At 40.5% G+C, this 24,362-nt stretch overlaps 1 protein-coding gene across 2 annotated transcripts in view; it reads right to left on the minus strand.

Annotated features, from left to right (window-relative positions):
• Positions 1 to 5,683: 5,683 nt before the first annotated feature.
• dpy19l1l (dpy-19-like 1, like (H. sapiens)) overlaps positions 5,684 to 24,362 on the minus strand; it is a 33,072-nt gene continuing 14,393 nt past the window's right edge. The window contains exons 10-22 of one of the 2 annotated variants that reach the window (XM_036135359.1): positions 22,654 to 22,731; positions 19,158 to 19,244; positions 18,972 to 19,031; positions 16,032 to 16,112; positions 15,418 to 15,519; positions 13,311 to 13,382; positions 11,336 to 11,415; positions 11,174 to 11,198; positions 9,684 to 9,803; positions 8,451 to 8,625; positions 8,199 to 8,298; positions 6,660 to 6,785; positions 5,684 to 6,560 (exon numbers count right to left, since the gene is read on the minus strand). In XM_036135359.1, coding sequence (XP_035991252.1) covers positions 6,398 to 6,560; positions 6,660 to 6,785; positions 8,199 to 8,298; positions 8,451 to 8,625; positions 9,684 to 9,803; positions 11,174 to 11,198; positions 11,336 to 11,415; positions 13,311 to 13,382; positions 15,418 to 15,519; positions 16,032 to 16,112; positions 18,972 to 19,031; positions 19,158 to 19,244; positions 22,654 to 22,731 — 1,269 coding nt within the window. In that variant the 3' untranslated portion in view covers positions 5,684 to 6,397. The remainder of the gene's footprint in view (positions 6,561 to 6,659; positions 6,786 to 8,198; positions 8,299 to 8,450; positions 8,626 to 9,683; positions 9,804 to 11,173; positions 11,199 to 11,335; positions 11,416 to 13,310; positions 13,383 to 15,417; positions 15,520 to 16,031; positions 16,113 to 18,971; positions 19,032 to 19,157; positions 19,245 to 22,653; positions 22,732 to 24,362) is intronic. The other variant, XM_036135360.1, reaches the window with a different exon arrangement.

Here is a 24,362-nt window from a genome sequence, read left to right on the forward strand (position 1 = left end):
GCTCTGTAGGGGGAGCTATGTCTGGATCCGCTCCAGTGTAGCTTCCTGCCGGCGGAGTCCACGGGCTCGTCGCCACAGCTCCCAGGGACTTCGGCACTCTGGCTTTTGAGGAGGGGGGGGATTGGGTTCCTCTCTGCTCTTCCCTGGGATGGGGGAGGTGGTGGTCCCTCTTGGCCCCTCTACTCCGAGGGTCCTTTCTGGCATCTGGGGTTCTGGTTTCCCCGGTTTCTGACTCAGCACTCTAGGGGCTCCTTTGGCTCCTCACCACCATTTTTTGGCATTTTTCATATGGATAAACCTTTTATACACAAGTGCACTCTCGCAAAAACCTACAGGTACGTGGGTGCAATGTCTATTTATATATCTTGCATCAAATACTGTATATTCTTAAGTGAGGTTATCAAGACGTTTGTACCTGTAATATTTTCTCAGTTGGTTTTGCTGTTCTTTCTACATCTCTCTGCAGGTGTAGAAGCAGATTCAGTGGATATGTGCTTCTGTCCTTTTCACCCATTAAGCATTGCGTTGCATCTACCCCCTTAATGTGTCCATTGAATAATAGTCCCAGAATAAAATGAAGCTTTTTGCACATTTAAATTAAGCAGGGCACTATGAGAAAAGCAGTAATGCTACACTTTTTAGAGTAAAGCTCTCAATGCTACAATTCCAGAGAGGACCAACTAGTACTACTACTGCTGGACCATCTCAAATCTTCCCTTTATTAGCAAGATAAAGGGGAGATTTGGCCTACTGTACAATGACATGTTTAAATGCAGACTGGAAGAACCACAGCACTGGTATTGTACCTCTGTAGCATTTGATCCCTCCATTCTGTTACAAAGCCAGGAACAGTGGTTCAGCCTCTCTGGTGCAGTTCACAATGTATTTAAATCCTATTTGAAGGACAGGGACTTTAAGGCAGTAACCTCACAGTGATCCTGCCTCTACAGAATATGAAATAAAATATACATATAAAAAAGTTGGTTGACCCTGCCAAGTGTGGAGGCTGTGGTCAGGACATAAAGTGACCTGTCCAAAATTGAGTATCAAGTAGTTTTACAGATTTGTCTTTTTAAGTGAAGGATTTTTAAAAAGGTTGGAGACCACTGCTCTAGACCTGAGCTACTCAGCAGAGGCTGATCAGATGACATGTCTTATCATTTATGGAAATATTTTGAAGCATTGCCATTTTCTGTTGCTGTCATTGCTTTATCTTAATCTCAGCCCGCACATGCTTTTCTAACACGAGGGGACGCTTTGTTCTGAACAATGACGCTTGTATTTTTTTTTTCCCACAGCAGCTTTTTAATAACATGGGTGACACAGCAAATCTTTAACAGCCAGCTTTTTATCGCGCTGTCAGGGATGTTAGAGTTGCGCTCAGTTTTAGTAGTTTAAAGGTGTTTCAGTCAGACCCACAAGATTATTAAACTGTACAGAAGGAAATATCAAATTGAGACTTCCAGCTCTAAATTTCCTTTTATATTCTCACACACATGGTTAGGGCTACAACACATTTCTTCACTTAAAAGATGCCCCCTTATTTCAACTTAAAATATAAATATAGCCTATATGATATAAAGTGAGGTAGGCACAAATTATAGACCTATAAGAAAATTGTCAATTTTCAGGATTGAAGCCACATTCTGACAAAGATGATTGACCATCAGTTATTCATGGGGTGCAATATGTAAAATTATTATTTTGGGTTATTTAGCATGTAAGAAGAAAAATTGGGTTATTTTTTCAAAAAGCGGAGTTTGACACACAGCGCCTCAGCAGAGAGAAAGACCCGTCACCGGTAGGTTAAAAAAAAAATGTTCACTAAAAAAAATGTTCACTAAGGATTATTTTGGTGTTTTTGTCTTATTAATGCAAATTCACTTGCCGATAAGCGGAAGTGGACTACCAAAATAAAAGCTGGGTCTTGCCATCTCTATATAAACTCCTGCTGCTCGTGGCGAGACTGAATCGCTTCAGTCATGATTGCTGATGAAACCCGTTTTATCCCGGCTGGGTCACAAACCTGTTGCTGGTTGAGTGTCTCTGTGGCAGCTGTAGATGCTGCTGTAGATTAAGGTGATCAGATTTCTCAAATTAAATCGGGATTTGGGGGGTGTGAGGGGGGCCAAGGCTTACCGTGTGGGCGACGCTGCTTCTGTCAGCTGTTGCTCCAATTCATACGCTAAAATCGAAGACATTTCCAAGGACAGTTTTAACCGGAACCGTGCTTTAAAACTAAGGACTACAGTGAAATACTGCGGTCAAGTGAGCCGACACTTGAAAATACGGTTTCATGACAGCCTACGTTAAAGATTCGCTTCGCGCATACATGGTGCATTACGGTAACAGACCAGTAGGGATGCATTTGCAGGCGAAAACGATAGAAATGTCAGGTTTACCCTCAGAAAATGTTTGACAGTTTGACAATTACTTTCATGCAAATATACTATAACAATACATATTTCGTAATGTTACTGTAAACAGTCAAAGTTCCTTATAATGGCAATCTAGGACATGCTTTTGACTAATTTTCATGAATTTATTTCTCCAAAATCCTAATACACTTTATGCATATTATCTTAAATGGTCACTTATACTATAACCATAATACATATTTCTGAAATTTCCTGGATATTTAAAGAAAAATAAATATGTTTTGTTTGTGATTACCTAAGGTGTAGTCTTTAAAACAAATCTTTACCGGAGATAGACACCGGCCTGCCAGCAGCCCTTCACAGATTAATAGCTGTGGTATAAAAAGTATCTGGATATCTGGTGAGATTAATGTTATCAGTCAAATCTGTTATGTTCTGCAGTTAATCTTCATGTTTGAATTGGTCATATTTTAGCTGTTTATGGATATAGTGTAACTTGATTAATACTAAGGGAATAAATCAAGTTTACCTACATATCGAAATTAATGAAACATTTTTTTTTCTTTAATAACAATAATAAAATGGGTTTTGGACAACCCTATGACTATGACAGAAGCCCCTGGCTCTGGTGGTTTGGAAGCTAAGTTAATGTTGATGTCAAACACTTCAAAGGAACTAGATGTTATTTTTCAGCTGTTCTAAATAAATGTTTTAGCTGCTGCATACTTCTGGTGTGGGATCTTTTTGTTTTTATTTGTTTTTCAGCTCCTGGCATCATCAGGGTGTGGTCGGACTTCTAAACAATAACTGACTTCCTAGAGTTATTGTATAAGGAAACGGTGGAGTGATGAAGTTCCAGCACTTTTATTGAGAAACAGATCTGAGATCACATAAACGGAAAGTAATCACACCCCACGGTCCCACTGCAGTCTGCGTGGATTGACCACCAAACAGTAAAACCTAACCTGCTTAAAAATTTGGAATAAATTCCTGAAAATGAGTGAAACACATTTTCTGGACTGGCATTATGTAGAATTTTGACCTGGTTTTTCTCCAAAGATGTACAGTGCAATGATGAAATATTTATGCTAGTTATTGTTTAAGTGACTCTTTAAAATAATATTAGTGTCATTATACATCAACCAGGCCTCTTCACTATTTATTTTTAAATCTGCTCTAAAACCACTCTTTTTCTCATTAGCTTTTGGAGCACGACTGGGCTTACTTTATTAATTTTATTCCAGTTTCTTATCACATCTTTTATGTCTTATGTTGTATTTTACTCTAGTTGCTTGAAACATCTTTTATGTGTTTACATATCCTATCTAAATTTGTTCAGCACTTTGGTCAGTTCTGCTGTTCTTAAAGTGCTTATAAATAAAGTTTGCTTGACTAATATGAACAGATTGTTGTCACCTCTTAGCATTTTGGAGAAATAAATTCCTGAAAATGAGTCGGCTTCTACATCTACTTGGTATTTCTCCAAAAATCTACAGTAAAATTATGAAACATTTATTCTGTTTGTAGTATAAGTGTGTGAAGGTAATAGTTTTATAATAAATATACATTTTCTAAGGGTTATGCTTCTCCGTTTCTCTTTATTTCTGCAACCTTTTTAAGGCCACACTTACTGCTCTTCTACCGTAATGCCCCATGTATGCGCGAAGCTAAACGTTAATGTCGGCTCACTTGACTTCAGTCTGGAAATCGGGGACGACCAATCGTTTTATCGCCATTAAAACGACTCGTCCTGATTTTGGCTACAATTCTGGGCAAATTGAGAGGAAAAGGATCGATGATAAATGAAGTTATAAGTGACGACTGAAGCGATCCAGTATCGTCAGGCAGCAGTTGGAGATAGCAAGATCCAGCTTTTATTTTGGTAGTCCATTTCCGCTTATCGGCAAGGCAATTTGCATATTAGCTAAACATTTTCAACCAAGTAAAATATTTAGATAACATAAACTTAGATTGCTAAACACTGAGCTAAATATTTATATAAATTAAATATTTAGTTCGGGAGTTAAATGTTTAGTTTGCAAATTAAATATGCAATTTGCTGATTAAATATTTAGTTTGGAAACTGAATGTTTAACTTGCTAATTAAATACTTAGTTTTTGTAAATGAAACATTTATTTTGAAAATTAAATATTTAATTCAATATTTAATTTAAAAATTAAATATTTAGTTTGGAAAGGAAATATTTAGTTTCAAAACTAAATATTTTAATTGTTAATTAAGTATTTAGTTTGGAACTGTGACATTTATAAATGTATAAATGACATGGGCACAGTATGACTGATTTTGCCCCCGATCCAATCTAAAGGAACCCCGGCTTATTGGGATCTCTCTTAAAATAATCTAACGAGAGGTTCATGATAGGTGTGGTGTGTTAAAAGTGATCCGGCGTGATGGGAAGGACATCGGAACCGTTCAGACCTGAAATTACAGCCCAGTGGCTCTACACGTCTGCATCCGACACTCTGCGTTGCCCTCGGTCCGTATGGCTTGGATGCAGCTGCTCGGTCATGGAAACCCATTCCATGAAGCTCTTTACGCATTGTTCTTGAGCCGATCTGAAGGCCGCATAGATCTTGGAGGCGTGCAGTGATTGACTCCGCGGAAAGTTGACCTCTGTGCACCACGCACCTCAGCATCCACTGTCCCCACCCCTAACGCTTTGTGGCAGAGCTGCTGTTGTTTCCAATCACTTCCACTTTGTTATAATGCCACTTACAGTTGACCTGGGAATATTTCGGAGCGAGGACATTTCACGACCGGACTTGTTGCCCAGGGCGGCATCCTATCACAGAACTACACTGGAGCCACCCAGTCTTTCACAGACGTTTGTAGAAGCAGCCTGGAGCTCTAGGTGCTTCATTTTAACCATCTGCAGCCATGGAAGTAATTGGAACACCTGATTGTCATTATTTGGCTAGGTGAGCGAATGCATCTAGCAATACATGGTATTAATATTGCAGTTATGGTTGAAATTTACTAATATAATTCCCTACCCTTTAAACAACACAAAGAAACAGCCATAGTGCCGACAACGCCTCTCTGTGTCAGTAAAACACTCCACAGTCCTGCTCTGCATCACCATCGCCTGCCTGAGCAAATACCACAGGGACAACCTTCCACACCAACGCTAACGAGATGGAAGTAAACATCAGTTGTTATGTCGGGGTGGATATATTTACGGGAAGGAAACGGATATGTTAATGCTGATTCGTTTAAAAAAATAAAACCCGACTTATTAATTGGCTTTAATAACAAAAATAAATAAAAATAAAAAGGTCTGTTGTGAGGTGGAGTACCCTGAATATGCAGCTTTAATAACAAGACTTCATTTTGGCAACAAACAGTAATTCAAGAAACACAACAAGAACCGTTTTAAAAAGGCTAAACATCAGTATTTTACAAAACAAGTATATAAAAAGTTGTGCCAGGGCAGCTTAAAGAAATACATTTTCTTAACCATATTCATCCCTAAAAAAACTTCCGGATAACAACAAAATTGACAAGGGCTCCCTTCTCGTGTGAAATTGTCTAACACTGTATGATATGTATAAGATTTTAAAAAAAGCCTCTGAATAGAGACATCCTAAAATCTTGAAGTTGCATAAAACTGCTCACACAATAAATTATGAAAATACTGTACTACAGGAAAACCTTTTCACTGTGCATAACGACAGAGGAAATCAGCTTCTTTTGGGTATTGCTTCACAGTATGTGGACATCACTGACAGTTTACGGCTGAAGCGATAAAAAAAAAAAAAAAAAAAAAACGCAGGAAAATACGGATGCATCCTTTAAAACAAGGAATAATCAGACCGGAGCCAAAGCAACATGCTAAATGAGAGACGGTGACACCTGTACCAAAAAATAATGAGTTGTTTGAGATGCGGGAAGAAAGAACAGAAACCGAAGTGTGCGACAAGAGAAGAAGAAGAAGAAAAAAAAAAAAAAAAGAGCTGGATAAAAGCTGATTTGGTTTGGTCCTGTTTGTCCAACGCCGTTATCTGAGATCTTTGGAGACTTTGAGGACTTTGTAGATGTCGTTGGAAAAGACGGTGTTGAAGTAGGGCCGCGAGTTCCTGGACAAGTGGGTGCAGAAGGGAATTTTACCGACGTTCTCCGGGTTCTCTACGTCCCAGATCTCTGGCATGCTGCAGCCGGGCCTGAAGAACAGAGACAGGAATGAGGACAGACTCCTCTCCCCACGCCTCCGCCGCCGACCACCAGAGAGGAGGGGACTGTGCAGGTGGGCCTGAGCTCACCTGGTTCGCCTGGTGCACCAGGAATCCTCCAGGATGAAGAAGTCCACGCCCAGAGTCATCAGGTTCTGTTTCACAGCTTCTCCAGACATGCGGCTGTACATGGAATAAACCAGCTTGGTTCTCTCCCTGTGAAGAACAATTGATTAAAGCAACACTCAATGTTGATACTTTTGCAGTGCCTTGCACAAGTATTCACCCTCCTTGGCTTTTTGTCTATGTTATCTGCACAAAATAGTCTAAGTTTGGGAAGTGAAATGAGTAAATATTAGTGCTGTCAGTTAAACGCGTTATTAACGGCGTTAACGCAAACCCATTTTAACGCCGACAATTTTTTTGTCGGCGTTAAGCGCCCTAATGTTTTTCCCCCCGCCGCGCTCTCCGGACTGTTTCTTTTACCCTCGGCGCTTTCCGTAGTTTCAAGAGTGCTAGAAAACTAGCAAGACAGACCCGCAGCCGGGCCTGAAGAACAAAGTTTCTTTTACCCTCGGACATATGCAACTTTGGGCTTCTTTTTTCTAAAAGCGCTTCTAAATTTCATGAGTCACGGGTTGCGTTTTTTTTTTGGGCACGTTTCTGAAAGTGAAATCGCTTATTTGGGCTCTAAAATAAGTGACGAAATAGGGATTATTATGAGACCTGCCTGCACTACATTTGAGTGTATCCAGCTGAAATCTCCCTCCGCCATAGGAGCCGACGGTAGTCAGAGCAACTCTGCTCGTATTTTCTGCAGTTTACGGTGCAATAACCGGTGATAACTGCTGAAAGTAGATTAGTTGGTGCAGAATACCATGTCTATCTTTGTTTAAGAGGCAAAAAATATATATATCGGCATGAAAACAGGTATTTATTTACACATTTGTTTACACATGGTGTAAACATCAGGGCGTCATGATTAGTCATTTAGCCATTATAGTCCAGAGTTTAACATGTGGCACCAGGATGTTTTCATTCCAATTCTGAAAAGTGCTTGAAAAATAACATAAAAATATGTTTTGTACAAGCATGTATTTTATTAGTGTCATTTATTGCAAAATTGCACATTAAAATGCCCAAACAGGCTATTACACTTTCAGAAATAAAAGGATAAAATATGCAATTAATTTGCGATTAATCTCGAGTTAACTATCGACATTATGCGATTAAAATGTTTAATCGTTTGACAGCACTAGTAAATATATAATAAGAAATTAAAGTTGACACATGTATCCACTCCCTTTTGCTATGAAGCCCATAAAAAAGTTCTGCAGCAACTACTTACCTTCAACAGTCCCATAACTGGTGAAATTAAGTCCACCTGTGTGCAGTCTAAGTGTCAAATTTCGGTATAAACACACCTCCATGTTCTGTAAATTAAAACGGTTCAAACTCTCACACTGTTCAGGTCATTTCCGTGGTGTGAGGCAACAACACAAAAAAAAAATGCCGGGAGGAGGGGAATCCTTTTGCAAGGCCCTGTGAAACTGTTGGTTTCACATCAGAAACGTGAAGATGTGTTTTGTCGGGATGGTAAAATGTTTAAGCCAGCGCAGCCAAACTGACCTGAGGCCAGCGTCTTCGTAGTGGGGGTGGTTGACGATGGGCCGCCCCGTGGAAAGCTTCACGCTGGCCATGGTGGGCATGGCTCCGGCAAACACCGAATCTACACCGAGCACACAGAGAACCGTGACAAAACTACAACTAATATCGGAACCACAGACCCATCTTAATGTGGAAGAACTCCACGTTGTACTTTCTACCGTGAAGCTTAAAAACATCTACGGAAGCCAGAGGGGGCATTTTGCCGTGACGCACCGGGACGGGTGCTTTCCTGGATCCAGTTCAGCAGCTCCTCCTGCGGCAGGTTGCTGAACTCTCCGATGATCGCCCACTGGGCCTGCAGGTTGGCCACTCCCTGGACCGCCATCATGGCCACGAGTCCAAACACCACAGCCTGGTGCCTGAACTTCTCACCAACCCAACCAAACAACTGGAGAGAGGATGAGGAGAGCGCATTTTGATGCTCAACATACAGCTGGGTTCTCAACGCCGTTAAAAAATATGAAACTCTTTCAGTGATTAAATTCCAACATTGCCGATAGTAAATTGTATAAAGACAGAAATTGTTTCTGGCTTAATAAAAAAACCTAATTTGAAAAATTAAATTCCAACCTTAGATTAGACCAGTGCAGAAATATCTGCCTGTAGAGAAGCTTGCCCATGTAATGCATGCGTACGATCACAGTATATACCTTTAACATTTGCTTCACTGTCCTTCAAGGTTGTGCTTACACTGCAAAAACTGATCTGGAAATAAGTAAAATGTTCTTAAAGTTAGTGTATTTGTCCTTGATTTGAGCAGGTAAATAAGATTATTTGCCAATGGAATGAGTATTTTGACCCCTAAAATAAGACAATTAGACATCCTGCACTTGAAATAAGATGATGGAGATGAGTTGTTTCTATTTTAAGTGCAAAAATCTTGTTCCATTGGCAAACCATCTTATTAACCTGCTCAAATCAAGGACAAATACACAAATTTTAAGAACATTTTACTTATTTTAAGTTCCGTTTTTGCAGTGTAGCGGCTTTGCTTGTAAACCTTTTCCTTTCACCTGAGTTAAAATGCTCGGCTGTAGCACTAACTAAAGAGCCAGCTGATTGAGCTTACCCTGCCGCTAGAGTGTTTCCATGGGTTTTCAAAAGCGTTAAGCCATAATTGTTAGAAATAAACACAAATAGTGAATAACTTTTTAAATGTAGTTACTCAAATTGATGTGCAAACAATTTCAGAGAATACTAAAACCAGGAAGTTTACTGAAAGCAGTAGCTCTGCGTGTCGATTCAGATATACATTTAAAAGTGAATGATAAAGCTTTGAATGTTTTAGGTGACACATGATCGCTGTACTGTTCCTGGCAGAGTTAAACATCTGGCGGAGCGGGACAGTAAAGCTGTTCTGTAGGAACTCTGGCTGGGACAACGAACACAGAGACAACAGCGTTGTTCAGGAGCCGGTTTCTGTTTTTTCTGCTTGCTGAGGCACACCTGTCGGGAGCAGAGCAGCGACGCCATGATGCACATGTGCGGCGTCAGGAAGAGCTTCAGGCGCATGATGAGGATGGCCAGGACGGTGAAGGCTACCAGCTGTAAGCTGTGGTACACCAGCTGCAGAATAGCAAATTCACACAGAGAAAGGAGTTTACGACGACATCCACAACTGTCCATGCTTTCAAAATACAGAAACTATAATATAAAAACAAAAAGCTTCCTGTTTTGGGAACTTCAGGAAAACGAGGACTTCTAGGACCTAACCAGATAATGTTATGCAGAAAAAACATTTCCTATCTGGAGCAGGATACACCCCGGGGGCTTTCCTTTAAGGTTAGCCGTCAAACACAAACCAAACATAAAAAACTCTATTAAAAATAAATAAACAACGTTATTTCTTCAGCCATTATAAATGAAAAATATATGCAGAGTTGTGCCTGCAGGCCCATTTCTGTATGCAGTGCATGCTTCTGCCTCGGGTTCAGTGCAGCTCACTGCAGAAGATCAAGAGAAGTCAGAATGTCACGACACCGTGCCTTTATAGCTTTTATATAAGAAAAACATCGGCTAAATCTCAGCAGAGCGGGAGGCTTTGATAAGCTCCAATAAAATCTATATTCTATTACAGTAAAGCATAAGAGTACCCACAATAAAACTGCTAAATGAATGTAACAGTGAATAGTGAACTAATTCAGCTTTAACCTGCGTTAATGGAGTGCTGAGCTAATTCTTCATTTCCTGCTTCATGTTCCTCAGCCAAAAAGGAGCAAAACGGGTTTCAGAACATGAAGCTTCAAGGCTACTAAAGGTTTATTAGAAAGCTTAATTTGACTGCTTTCTAATTCAAAGGCTCCAAATTCAGATTACAAAAGGGCACTCCTAAAACAACTAAACCCTGGTTGGACCCTTCAGGTCATCAAATGTGTTTAAATATTAGACAATATTGGGTTTAGGAGGCGATCACTTTTTCACACAGGGGTGGATTTAGAATAAAAACAACACATTTTGTCTTTACTTGTGTTATCCTAAGCATTTGTTTAATGACTGGAAATATTTTGTGCAAAAAAATAAAAAAGGCTAAGGGTTCCACTGCAGCAGCTGGATACTGAAATTAGCATTTTTTTAACCCAATTTATGGGTCGCTGTTCGTTCTGCACAAAAAAATAAAAAAAAGCCATTATGTGAGGAATCCGCGGTGGTGGATGAACGTCGGAACAACGTTACTGAAAATTACGCAAGTCAGCTGGGAGGAAGATGAAAAAGTGGAGGTAGAGAAGGATTTCACAGCCGAGGACAAACCGCTTTTCATTTTTGAGAAGTGACAAGAGGGATGAAAATCACTTAGGGAGACAAAACTAAGGCAGACTTCAAAGCAGAGGAGAAACCTCTTGGACCAGACTTGCAGGAAAGGAAGAATGGGATCTAAGAAATGACTCGATCTGTACACAATTAAAAAGTATAAGAGATGCAAGGCATGATATCCTTACCTCTGCATTCGCAGCTACATCAGACCTGAAACACAAAACAGACAGTAATGAGACAAAAATCACTTATAAGAGGATCAAAACTAAATCTGAATGGGATTACTCTGAATATTTTGAACGTGACAAAGAGGACAGATAAAATCAAAAGCAGAGAGGAAGAATCACCCCGCAGCTTCATCAGCATCCTCCGTCTTTGCAGACGTCTTTGCTTCTTGTGTCAGAGTCCGAAACAAATCCTGCAACGTCTGAGAAGGACAAATTAGGATTAAGAGATCTTTGATGTCATGGCTGCAGCAGTTTATAGGATATTTTCTGTAATAATAACCCTCTTTAACAGCTTTCTCGTGTACTGCCTACTCTGCCAAAATGATTTAGGTATTCTTAGCTTAGCGTGGGTAGGGCATAATGAGATTAAACTACAAGAAGCAGTCACCAAATATGTTTCCTTTTATGTTTTCCATCAAGAAAAATCTTTGTGATCCAAGAATCTGGATTAAATGTCTGTTTTCCTTTCACAGTTTGGAGAAGCGAGGGTGTAATAGTTTCAGCAGAGCGTCCAGATTCATGTCGATGTGTCAAACTGAGGCAATGCGACCTGTTTCCTGTACTCTAGCAGTTTTTTTTTCTGCTCAGAAACAGCTTCAAGGCTTAAAAAAGCGATTTCATCTTTACGCCTGACAGCGTGCAGCGTCGCACAGAACGGTACAGGGTTTCTAGTGAGACCACTTGACCGTCTTAATGTTGAATTCATGACGCCGCACACCAGGAAATTCTGAAAATTACAAACGATTGAATAAGGCTGCAGAGAAGAGCTTTAATTCCTCACTAATCTCAGTGACTTTACAGAAGAGTTTAGCTTTGCCGTCCTTCATTAGTTAGTTAATACAGATCAGATTACATACATAATCTCGCAAACACACAGGAGATCATTTAACTGCAGAAAACACGCTCAGGGTGGAGAAAGACTCAATGCAATCTGTTGGCTTATTCAGATAATCTGATGTTCTGTTTGGAACTAGAATGAAATGAACGGGATGAACTAAACCGTTTCTGATCAGATGGGAACGGAAAACCTGGTTGGTTTCATGTACAGGTACATCCAGGTAACCTGGAAGTTCATTAAAAGGTTAACTGGTTTTAGTAATTCAATACAAAAAGTGAAACTCATATATATGAGTTTCATATATATATATATATATATATATATATATATATATATATATATATATATATATATATATATATATATATATATATATATATATATATTTATTACCTGTTTTCTAACTGACCACAATCTGATGTGGTCCTCCTTTCAAAAGTACTTAAAAAAGGTAATAAAAGATGTTCAAAAATTACAAACTGTGTTTTAACGAATCTATCTTTAGTCTCTAATATTTAATTCCTAGTATCTAAGTAGGTAAGATTTTCTAACCTCAGCTAATTAAAGGTACACCACATTCTTATAATACGAGGAATAGCCTTTCCTTCAACTGTAAAACAGTATGACAGTGGTGATGATGACGATAAAAATGCTAGATACAGCCTATTTCTTTCTTTTTATGTCGGATCAAACATAAATGCCTTTTGGTATTTTTAATATAATCAAAAATAATCTTCAATATGGTAATATATTTCATATAAAACATAAGTGTTTGCATTTTATTATTATTATTTTTTTTATTATTCCTTTATTTAACCAGGAAAAGTCCCATTGAGATTAACAATCTCTTTTTCAAGGGAGTCCTGGCCAAGATAGCGGCAAAAGATTACATTACAATTTACATTACAGTTTACAATAACATCTATCTAAATTAGAATTTCATAAAACAGTTACAAACCATAGATCTCATTTCCAAACCTTTGAGCAATCGTTTAAAATGTCCAATCGGAATCAAATTCTTCAACTTCCAGTATGCATAATTTCTGCGGTAATATGCTGCTATCAGTGTCTTGTTTTAGTAATTTCTATGAACCTCCTGTAAAACTGCACCCTTTAGCTCATCCTTGTGAGTTTTATCACATGTGATTGTGAAAGTCCACTGAGACAAACAGGAAAAAGGAAAAAAGCTGTTCTTATTTTATAGAAATACTTTGTATGATAAATTTATTTTTGCGGATTTCTCGTGACAGAACTCACCCTGGCTGCAACGAGCGCCACCACCAGCAAGTTGATGGGCAGCAGCAACGTTTTGAGGTAACGTACAGGTGTCTGAGGGAGAGACATAGAATAAGGAAGTGAGAAGGGAAAGAAATATGATGGCTTTTGATCAAACTAAATCTCAATCTAAGCCTCTCTACAAGATGAAATGAATGCAAAGTTTTCATGTTTATAGGTGGATTTGGGCTTTTAATTATTTATTTGAGCCGGTGTGGAATGATTATGCAACAAACAACTTCAGTAGCTTTAAAAAGAAAAACTAGTACTGGGTCCAGATATTTTTTATTTATTTTCCAAAATGCTCCAGTAAATACAGGCATCTCTGCTGATATTTGACAGTTGCACCATAATCATTTCATTAGCAATAAACAAGCTTCTTGCATAATTCTTGCTGGATATTCGGCCAATCCTCTTGGCAGGTTCGATAGCTCATTTCCTGGCACGAACTTAGTCAGTACAGTCTAAACTTTTAATTGATTGGCAACTCCAGATGACTTATGTTGGATGCTTTATTCGTTCCAAAAAACAATTCTGCTTAGTGTTTGGGATCAATGTCCTGTTGGAAAATCCAGTTATGTCCCAAGTTTTAAGCATTTGGCAACAATTGGGCCCCATTAGAGAAATATAAAGCTCGTTAGAAACTTCAGGAAGGACAACAGGAACCATCAAAGCTGAAACCTGCTGGAACACCCGAGCTGTTGTCCCGGTGGTGGCCCACAAAGACTCGCTTACACCACATGGCCAAGATGCCTTCTGAAGAAAAGCTTCAGGATCAAGTAAGACGAAGATCAAGATGTTTAAAGAAAGATTGGAGAAATTGTGGTGAGGCTTTTAAACCCCGGCACACTGTAAAGACTGGGAAGCATGGCGGAGGGAGCATCATGATGATGGTCTGTTTCGCTGCCAGCGCATTTCACAGAGTGGGTGGCATAAGAAAGGAGGCCGGCCAAAGCTTTCTTCACCTCAAATCAACTTTAGATGGTTGGTCTAAACCAAAACAACTGCTTATTCCAACCTGATACTCCAAAGCCACAATAACTGCTATTAAAGATGGATAAAAAGGCTGAACAGCCAAGAAGACAACCAGTTTTCTGAATTATCCCAGAAGCTTATGGATGGCTACAAAAAGTGTTACTAGGGCTACATTTGGATAATTCAGTCTTCATGTTGAATTTAAATCCCACACGGATTTGGGAAAAAAAATCTACAATAAACTTATTGCAGATCCTTCAATTGTTTTTTTGTTTTGTTTTGTTTTTTATAAATCAATGTTGTGGTTTGTTGAAGAATAATTGCAGAGATCAAATAGCAAAATGGCTAAAATAAACAGGATCCTTATGCTGATGATCAGGCTAAATAAACTTCTGATGGGAATCATAACGGTCCAGTAAATAAATGTTAAATGCAAAAACAACCAGAAAAAAAGCAAAAGAGGAAAAAGGTTAAACTCTAGATATTGAAGAGGTAAGACAAAATAAATCAACACAGATTAACATTTAAAAAAACTTTTTTAAAAATGACCCATATTTAATTTCTAAGTTAACTTTTTTCACTACAAAATCAAGTGAGACATCCTGCGTCTGAAATTAAACGCCTTTTAATGACAAAAATACTTGCAAAGTAAGGAATTACAATGTACTGCAAAAGGTTTAAGAACAGCGTGTGTGGAGAGTAGCGAGCGTGCTTTCCTCCGTCTTTTGTTCACTCTTAAAACTTCAGAAAAGCGTCCATTAGTCTCTCTGTGCCGTCTACAGATCTTCTAACCAAAATCAGATAATTGTGCAGCACACAGCTCCGCTCTGAACGAGCTGTCAAGTTCTGCTGCAGGTTTTTTTTTTTTTTGTTCCCTGTCGGGACAGATGTGCTTTCATCTGAACCCTGACACAAAGCAGCGGGCGTTTCAACATTTCTGACATCTAAAAAGAAAACCGAGTGACATTTTGTAGTGAAGCCATTTACGCTGAGCTGCTTCAGATTCGCAGTTTGCCAGCGAAGACTTGAATGTTCCCCTGATCAGATTCCAGCGTTCAGCAGCAGAAACATGAACATCGGCGCTAATGAAATAAAACGGTTTGGTTCCACTTGCCTCAAACTCCATGAAGTCAAACTCGGCGGCGCAGGTGTACATCAGAGTGTGGAAGTCTTTGTAACTTGTGAATTTGGACTTGATCAGTCCACTGATGTGAGCCTGGAAAAATAACAAAGATCTGGTTCAAAACAGAACGTGCCCGTTCTACTCTAATGTAGAACCCAGCAGCTTATTTTACATTTTTAACGGGTTTCCAAATATTCTGTGATTCCTTTTTCCCACATCGAACATTACAGAGCAGCTTTTACTAGACTGCAGCTTCAATATTTTCTTAAAATGAGTGCATTTGACCTTGATGTGAGCAGGTAAATAAGATGATCTGCCAACGGAATAAGATTTGTGCACTTAAAATAGGAACATCTCATCTCCAGCATCTTATTTCAAGTGCAGGATATCTAATTACCTTATTTTAGGGGTCAAAATACTCATTCCATTGGCAGATAATATTATTTACCTGCTCAAATCTAGGACAAAAACACACATTTTAAGAACATTTTACTTATTTTTAGATCTGTTTTTGCAGTGTAACAGTAAAATCTTTTAATAGAGTCAGAATATCTCCATCAAATGCAAAAGTAGAAGCTTTTAAACATGAAAACTGTGTATCTTACATCATCAGAGGCACCGAATACAGTGGAAAGCAGAAATTTGAGCAGAACCGTGGAGCCGACCCAAGCCAGGCCCTGCATGACCTGTTGACAAAAACACACATTATCCATCATGCACTAGTAACACAAGCCTCTCTGTAATAAGGTAAGGCTAATAGAAAACATCCTCTACTATTATTACAATAATATACTAATTATTATCTGCATCATTTCACCTCCCACTCTTTTGAGTTAGGTGTTGTATCACACTGAACGTTGGCTTTAACCAACAAAACAACAGCAAAAGCTACAATTAAAACAATTAATATAAACCAGGCCTGCTAAAAAAAAAATCCACAGAAATCACAGTAAATGAAAATGCAGAGGAAAGAAAAAACAGGTCAGAATATAAAAAAGAAAAGCCTGAGCTGGACTCAGAGAAACATTTTTCTGCAACTATATTAAATTTTTAATGCCGTTTCTTTTTTCCCCAAGTCAATCCCAAAATGAAAATGTCTAACAGCCCAAGGCTTTATTATTTTTACCAACAGGTTTCACTGGATATGCTGCATGCATTAGATCAACCACTTCTGACTTGTTATTACTACTTCAGACACTTCTTGTGTTTGTCTATTTCTGAAAACTCTTGTCCTCCGGCCATTTTTACAGCCGTTTATTCTCTGCAGGGTCGTGTGAGCGGCGGGGGTTCAACTTGGGACAAGTCACAGGTCCATCCAAACATGCACACACATCTAAGGCCAGTCTGAAGAGGCCATTTAACCTAACATGCACGGCTTCCAGCTGTGGGAGGAAGGTGGAGTACCCGGCGAGAACCCTCGCTCGCACAGGGAGAACATAGAAACGCCTCACAGAAATGTCAGAATTCAAAGCCAGGAGCTTCTTGCTGCGAAGCGACAGTTTTTAACCACATTAGTTTGTTAATAGATTTGACTCGATAAGTGTGACTTCCTACATGCACTACATCACATGACGGATGGTTATGATAGCACTTTTTTAAAGTAGTTTCATTAATAATAGGCGCACTAAAACTAATGTTCAATGCAACAACTATAATGTCACATTTAGCCACATTAGGAACAACTAAATCCTCTAACAGAACGAAGCGAACATACTTTGCTGCCATAAATGTTTTGTAAAGATGTGTGAAAATCTTAAATTTCATCTTACTGCCTTTTTATTAAAAACAATTATTTTTTTTTTAAATTTAACCTTTATTTATACAGGTTGTCTCATTAAGATGAGTGATCTCATTTACAAGAAACTCATTTTGATGAAACACAAAAATATCAAAAAAGTTACAAAGACAGTAACGATACAAATGATTAAAACTTTCAACTCAAATTAAATAAGCTAACAACCTACAAAATTCATGAGTTTATGGATTGTTACCAGTTGGTTCAAGAATATAAAGTAAGGGGAGATTTATATTGCGCTGTGAGACAGCGCTGAGGGAATAGGGAGACTCGCACAGCTCTAGCAGCTGTCCTGAGACGCTATGCTTTCACATGAAGCTGCCAAAAACACAGAGAAAAGTCACTAGTTTTGTTTCTAATCGCTTTTTTTTTTACATAAAAGTTGCTATACAGGTGAGAAAAGTCTCCAGATGAAGCGACAGTCGCTAAGTTGGTACCACTGGACTGTCGTCTCCAGTTTTCCTTCACTACCGAGAGCAGCACTTCTTTTGGTGTGGCGCCTCCACAATCAAATACATGTAGCTGAAGGATTTAATCAAAATTCCCTTTAAATCCCTTGCATTTCGACCTCCGTAACAAGTTTACCAGCTGCCTGTATTTATATCATTTTGATGGTAAAACAGATAGGTGTTGTGTTTTTTTTTCACCTGACACCTGTTCCAAACAACTAGCTGGCATGCAGACAGCTGTTATGGCCTCTCACATTGGAGGCAGTGGTGAATGTGGCAGCACATCCCTAGGACTGGCTGTTTGACTGTTTGACCCACCTCCCTGCTGAGGAGCATCCATTGGACCAGCTTTGGAACACCTGGACCAAACACATCTGCTGAGCCAACACCCGATCCTTCAGCTTGCCCCCATGTGCTTCCTAAGACATTGTGGTGGTGGTCAGTGGGTCCGATGGCGCCGACGTACGACAGCCTCACCTCTGTCAGTCTGCCCCAGGGCAGCTGTGGCTACTAGCATAGCTCACCACCGTCAGGGTGTGAATGGGTGAATTACTGACTGAAGTGTAAAGTGCTTTGGGGTCATTGGACTGGTTCAAGGGTCTGCAACCTTTACAGTCCAAAGAACCATTTTGCCCACTTGAATTAAACTCGCTCAGAGCCGCAAATGTTGCCTGGCCTTTTGAAAAAAGACAAGTTCTAATTTTTCGATAAAGATCTACTGTAGGAAATATGTTTTCATCTTTACAGAAACACCCTTTTATGTCTATTTTGAGTCTATTTCGAAGATGGACGGGATGTTAATATTTGTGGATAATGATGTAAAAAAAAATCATAGTTTCCAACATAATGAAAAGATATTGATTTAAAATTAAATATTACTGGCACTTTTAGCATCATTCTGTTGTAAAAAATTAAAAGCAATCATTCTAAGAAAAAACTGCTAAAACCTGCATTTATTATCATTATTACATTTAAACACCATAAAAAAAATATAATTTGTAGCCATTAAGAGCCACTGTGGAAGGTCCAAAGAGCCACTTGTGGCTCCAGAGCCACAGGCTGCAGACCCCTGGACGAGTTAAAGCGCTGAACAAATCAAGCCATTTACCATTGTGTGCTTTACTAATCTTCTCTTTCAGTAATCTTGTTTTGTGGTTTTTCGCCAATAGTTAAATTCTTATACGCTCTGTGAGGCCAAGAGAGACATTGTCTGTCTGAACCTTGTACCCTAACCCTGCACCTACCCCAACATTTAGTAAGAATGTAGAAAAAAAAAACAGTATTAAGTTATTTCCTCTCACCCAGATGACAACGCCAGGTTTGAAGACCTGAATGAACCGGTCCCTTAAAGCAATGATGACCTAAAAGAAAAACAAACCAACAAAAAAAACACCAGTTTTTAGTCTGTTTCTGTATAAAATACATTTATTCTCACAAACACAGCTCCGGTTAATTATATGCGTGCACAAAGGACTCGGAGAACTCACCCAGATGGAAATGAGCGAGGAGGCGTAAAAAGACGTGAGGAGCATGGAGTTCCCAAACATGAGGATGAAGCAGACCCCGAGTGTGATCTGAGGAAAACACAGAGAAAGAAGTGTTGATTATTGAAGCCCTGATATTCCCTCAGAGTGAAATCTGTAGCTTTGTGTTCGCGAACGGTCCGTGTAGTCCCAAATAACACTTTAAGGCTGACAGCAATACCACACAGTATCACTGTATTATTGACCCTGTAGGGAAATTAGCCTTGCAGCGATGTGAAAAGCTGACACACTCTCTCAACAGGAAAACAGAAAAGGAAACGCAAGGAAAAACATTGGCACAAATATCAATTAACATGACTAAAACGACAACGCAAATACAGCTCATCCAGTTTTAAATTTATCTGAATAACTTGTCTGAGTAATAACGATTTTTTCCCCCCCCTTCCCATCTGTTGGTCCTTGCTTCAGGCTGTCTGGATCTATAACCAGATTGCAGGAGCTTAAATTCTCCATGAAGTGGGTGATTAGGGGACTTGAGAATGGCTCCCTCCTTTTGTGTGGCTCTCTCTAAAAAAACATTTGTTATATCAGGTAATATAGTACCAACAATTTTCTCTTCACTATACACACTTCTCGTTTCAGCGGTTTCCTGTAGACCCAGAGAAACACAAACAGCAGTCTGCAAAAATACTCTCAGTGCCTCGGCACAGCAGCAGGGTGCTCACGGATCTCCCTGTGGAGTGATAATAATGCATCTAACCAATGCATTAAACTGTGAATTCAGGGCCAGCAGCAAAAAGTAATCCCATTCAACAAAGTCTTAAAACTTAATCCCAGTTAAGTGCAGAAAACCGAACCACCCTCCATTATGCAGACGCCGATTACCAACGGGGGTTGCTTAGAACTGAGGGGCTTTTTAGCGGCTGCCGGTGGGTATTTGATAAAGCGGCATTAAGATTACTGTAGCAGGTTATGAAAAGGGAAAAGCCGCTTCCATACTGAGACGGCTGCTCTGCAATTGAAGGTACAAGACTGTAATCGTCAACTGTAGTCGGAGAGAAAATAATACTAACCTAAACCAGTTTGGATGCGTTACAAAGGCGCTAATAGCAATCTATGCTCTCACAGGTGGCCAATCACAGCCCGACTGCCCTGGCTTCTTTAGTCTCTAGAGAAACTGTTTGTACCCTGGTCCGCCTGGGCTTTAAGGGGAGAGACCACTCCAGAACTAAAACCTACAACAAAACTGAGCTTTTATTTGGAGGTTGTGTTGACAAAAACACCTTGTTGCGTCAGAGGAGAATGGACAGACTGGTTTGGGTTGGTAGAAAGCAAAAAGCAGCTCAAACAGTAACAGATTGAGTGAAGATGTCCAACGAGTCTTAATTGCAGCTACGACTTTAAAGGCATACTGTGCAACATTTTTCAGTTAATTAATGTGTTCCATACAGTTTTGGATGATTAAATGAGTCATTTCAGGTCGGACAAAGGTTTTCTCGGCCGCCCTGGTGATCTGTGGGGGAAATACCGTACTTGCAATTGCAGGAGCCCTCGGCCCGCACACACAGAAGTCTCAAGCAAGACCGCGAGAGTCGGTCTTGCTTTACGGCGAGAACTCCATGTGTTTTTGCCCTGCCATTCACTATATGCACGCGCAAAAGCAACAACAAAGAACCACGTGTTAACGTAGAATAAACATGTAAGCATATCGATTTCTTTTTTTATTATTATTACTATTATTATTATTTTATTTTTTTTATTTATTTTTTTTTATGTTGGCGAGGTGTAGCGTGAGTTTGGTGAAGCGGCCGCCTCGCCAAGATAGCGCTGCGGGAAACCCTGATGTTGGGTAAAAAAAAACAAAAACCCTGATGTTCATACTTTCACTGTGTTAGTCATTGTTTGTACTGCCGTTTTTTCCACTTTTCGTTGCGTTCGCCTGTCTGCTAAGCTCAAAACAACCGCGCCTGGCTTGACGGAGAACCAGAACAGCTGAGCATCTTTATGACAGTGCACTTTTACTTTCGCCCTCTGGGGGGAGCCTCGCTGGAAAATCAACCCCGGTTGCATAGTATACCTTTAAGACCCACAGTCAGAATTTGGAGTAAACATAAACATAGATCCATGCACCCTGTGTAGTGTTGGTGGGTCAGGCTGGTGGTGTGATGGTTTGAGCACCTTCATTAAAAGGCCACAACATGGTGAGTGTTGTTGCAGACCATGTCCACCCATTTATGACCCCAGTGCACCAATCTTCTCATGGTGCAACGCGTCACAAAGCTCACATGATCTTAATCTGGTTTCTTGGACATGGCAACAGGTTTGCTCTACTGAAATCGTCGGGAGGCGGTGGAATGGGAGATTCTCATCAGGGTTCAGCAGCCGACAAATCCGCAGCAACTGTGTGATGCTACCACGTCAATATGGACCAAAATATTGGAGATATTTCTCCCAACACTTTGTTGAATCTATGCCATGAAGAATCAAAGCAGTTCTGCAAGAAAGCGGCGTTGCCAGTCCCTATTAAGAAGGTGTACTTTCTAAAGTGGCTGGTGTGTTTGTATGGAACCTTCTCCTGGGTGGGGTTCTGATTTTGTGCCCGTTTAAAGACATATTCAATGGTTAGAGTCTCAAATGTTTGGTAATGTTGATTATTCTAAGGAAAATCTGACTTCACAGACTATAAAGCATGTCAAACAATTTCTACCGGGCTCTTTTAATACGCCTCCATAAGTAAACAATGTTGCAGCTATTGTCTGATTTATTATCATAAAAAGCTGAGGATGTACATGAATTTATCACTTTTGCTTTTGAGCATTCAGAAACCGTATTTATTCTGACAACTCGAGGGCTTTTTAATTATTCAAACAAACACCTGAGAGGCTAAGCGCTAATCATATTATCTGCTACACGCAGCGGAGCATGCGGTAGAGGACGCACACATCAAACTGTGTCACTTCTATTTAAGCAGACAAAACCAAAGTCATTGCCAAGCTCTCTAAATTATGCACAGCCATATGCCTTCCTGTCCCAATCTTACCGCAAAGGAGCTTCTCCTTATCTGTAGCGGCCACAGACAGCAGCTGAGAGCCAGGCAAGGCTGAGGATTAGGACGACAGGAATGTGGACCAGAGGCACAAACGGTTGCATACCCATATTTTCTCCGTTTATTGAAGTAAAAATGGAACAGTGTGCAGTGATACTGTTAATGTCCAAGGAACTCATCCCTGTGTCTGCCGGTTCTGTCCTCTTGTCTTGTGGGATACTCTTTCAGCCGAGAGAGCCGAGTGGGAAAGCAAGAACTGAGCCGGAACAGGTGACACCAGCCGAGAAAAAGCTTGGTTTTATACAAATACTTTCCTTCACTTCAAAAAAAAATAAAAAATCGACAAATCAAAGCTGATTAGCTGCAGAAATTAGTAAAAAAAAAAATGAAGCAGCAAAAACATAGAGAACAGATTCACTGACTAACGCAGGAAGAGCTTTGGATCTACCGTACCATGTGAGTGACAAGGATAGACTGCATCTTCGCTGCAACAAGGTAGCCCAGGATGTAGGAGGCAAACAGGGAGGCCACCTAGAACACAAACAGGGCAGAAACCTTAGAGAGGGAGACCCACAGCAGCTCAGACAATAACATTAGCTCCAATGTAAAGGGACAAACCCCCACGGCTGGTGCAGCACCCGTCATGTCACATTTTGGCCCAAAGTGAATTACTGTACTTAAATGTTGACGTTTTCTACTATTTTTACAGTGAAATTATTCCACTGCAATAAAGATAAATATCTTTTAAGGCGTTTTACACATATTCACCAGGGGTGCCTCAGTCATAGGACCCAGCTCTCAAAGACGCCTGGATAGAAAAACACACATTTTTCTGAGAGACAGGGTGTGGGGGGGGGGGGGGGGGGGGGTTACGACACTGTCAAGGACATGTTGCCAAGGATGCTTTGCAAAGGGTGAAAATTGGTTTAAGCTCTGGCTGCGGGGAGCCGAGAGAAAAGAAGATGTAGTGAGACAAGGTTTGGCTACTTTGCTTCTTTTTCATTCTAATTTCCACACGTCGGACAATGAATTAGACGCAGTTGGGCTGAAGATAAGTTAGTGGGGATCAGTTTGGTGGAAACATACCACACATACCAGCAGCCTTTTGAGTTTTAAAGATACTGACTCTGGTACTCTGATCACCAGGCTGCTTCTGTCTGGTCAGAATTTACTGGAGTCCCAAGTGTTCGGCTCGCGCTGCGTCTCTCGCTGCGTTCGTCTCACCATACACGCCCAGACACGCACAACATTCCAGAGGAAGAGCCTCAATCGTGCAGTGCATAGGTTTTATACAATAGATGACGTGACAAAATGACAGTGATTGGTCATGAAAGGGTGGGAGGTGGGGGATCCCTCAGGGAGATTTTGTCGGCTTGACCTTGATCCCAGCAGGTCCGACCGTCCATTATTTCAGCTAGTTAGTTGATGTTAGGGCCGGGAAATAATTCACTAAAAATATGTAGCCATTGTCTAGAGCCAGAAAAGGGTAGAGTGCCTTCTTCGGGTTGGGGAGGATGTGCTGGGGAAGATGGAGCGGGAGATTGACAGGCGGATTGGTGCGGCGTCTGCTGTGAAGCGGGCGCTGTACCGGTCTGTCCAGAGAGCTGAGCCAAAAGGCGAAGCTCTCGATTTACCGGTCGATCTACGTTCCTACCCTCATCTGTGGTCACGAGCTTTGGGTCACTGAAAGAACGAGATCCCGGATACAAGCGATCGAAATGAGTTTTCTCCATAGTGTGTCTGGGCTCTCCCTTAGAGATAGGGTGAGGAGCTCAGTCATCCGGGGAGGACTCAGAGTAGAGCCGCTGCTCCTCCACGTCGAGAGGAGCCAGTTGAGGTGGCTCGGGCATCTGGTCAGGATGCCTCCTGGACGCCTCCCTGGTGAGGTGTTCTAGGCACGTCCCACCGGGAGGAGGCCCAGGGGAAGACCCAGGACACGCTGGAGGGACTATGTCTCCTGGCTGGCCTTGGAACGCCTTGGGATTCCTCCTGAGGAGCTGGCCCAAGTGGCCGGGGAGAGGGACGTCTGGGCCTCCCTACTGAAGCTGCTACCCCCGCGACCCGACCCCGGATAAGGGGAAGACGATGGATGGATCGGCAGACAGAAAAAAAGAAGGGTCAATAAGAAGTTCAATAGAAGAAGAGTTTCCTGTCCTTTTCCA

The sequence above is a fragment of the Fundulus heteroclitus genome, chromosome 3, assembly GCF_011125445.2.
Source record: "Fundulus heteroclitus isolate FHET01 chromosome 3, MU-UCD_Fhet_4.1, whole genome shotgun sequence".
Taxonomy (NCBI): Eukaryota; Metazoa; Chordata; class Actinopteri; order Cyprinodontiformes; family Fundulidae; genus Fundulus; species Fundulus heteroclitus.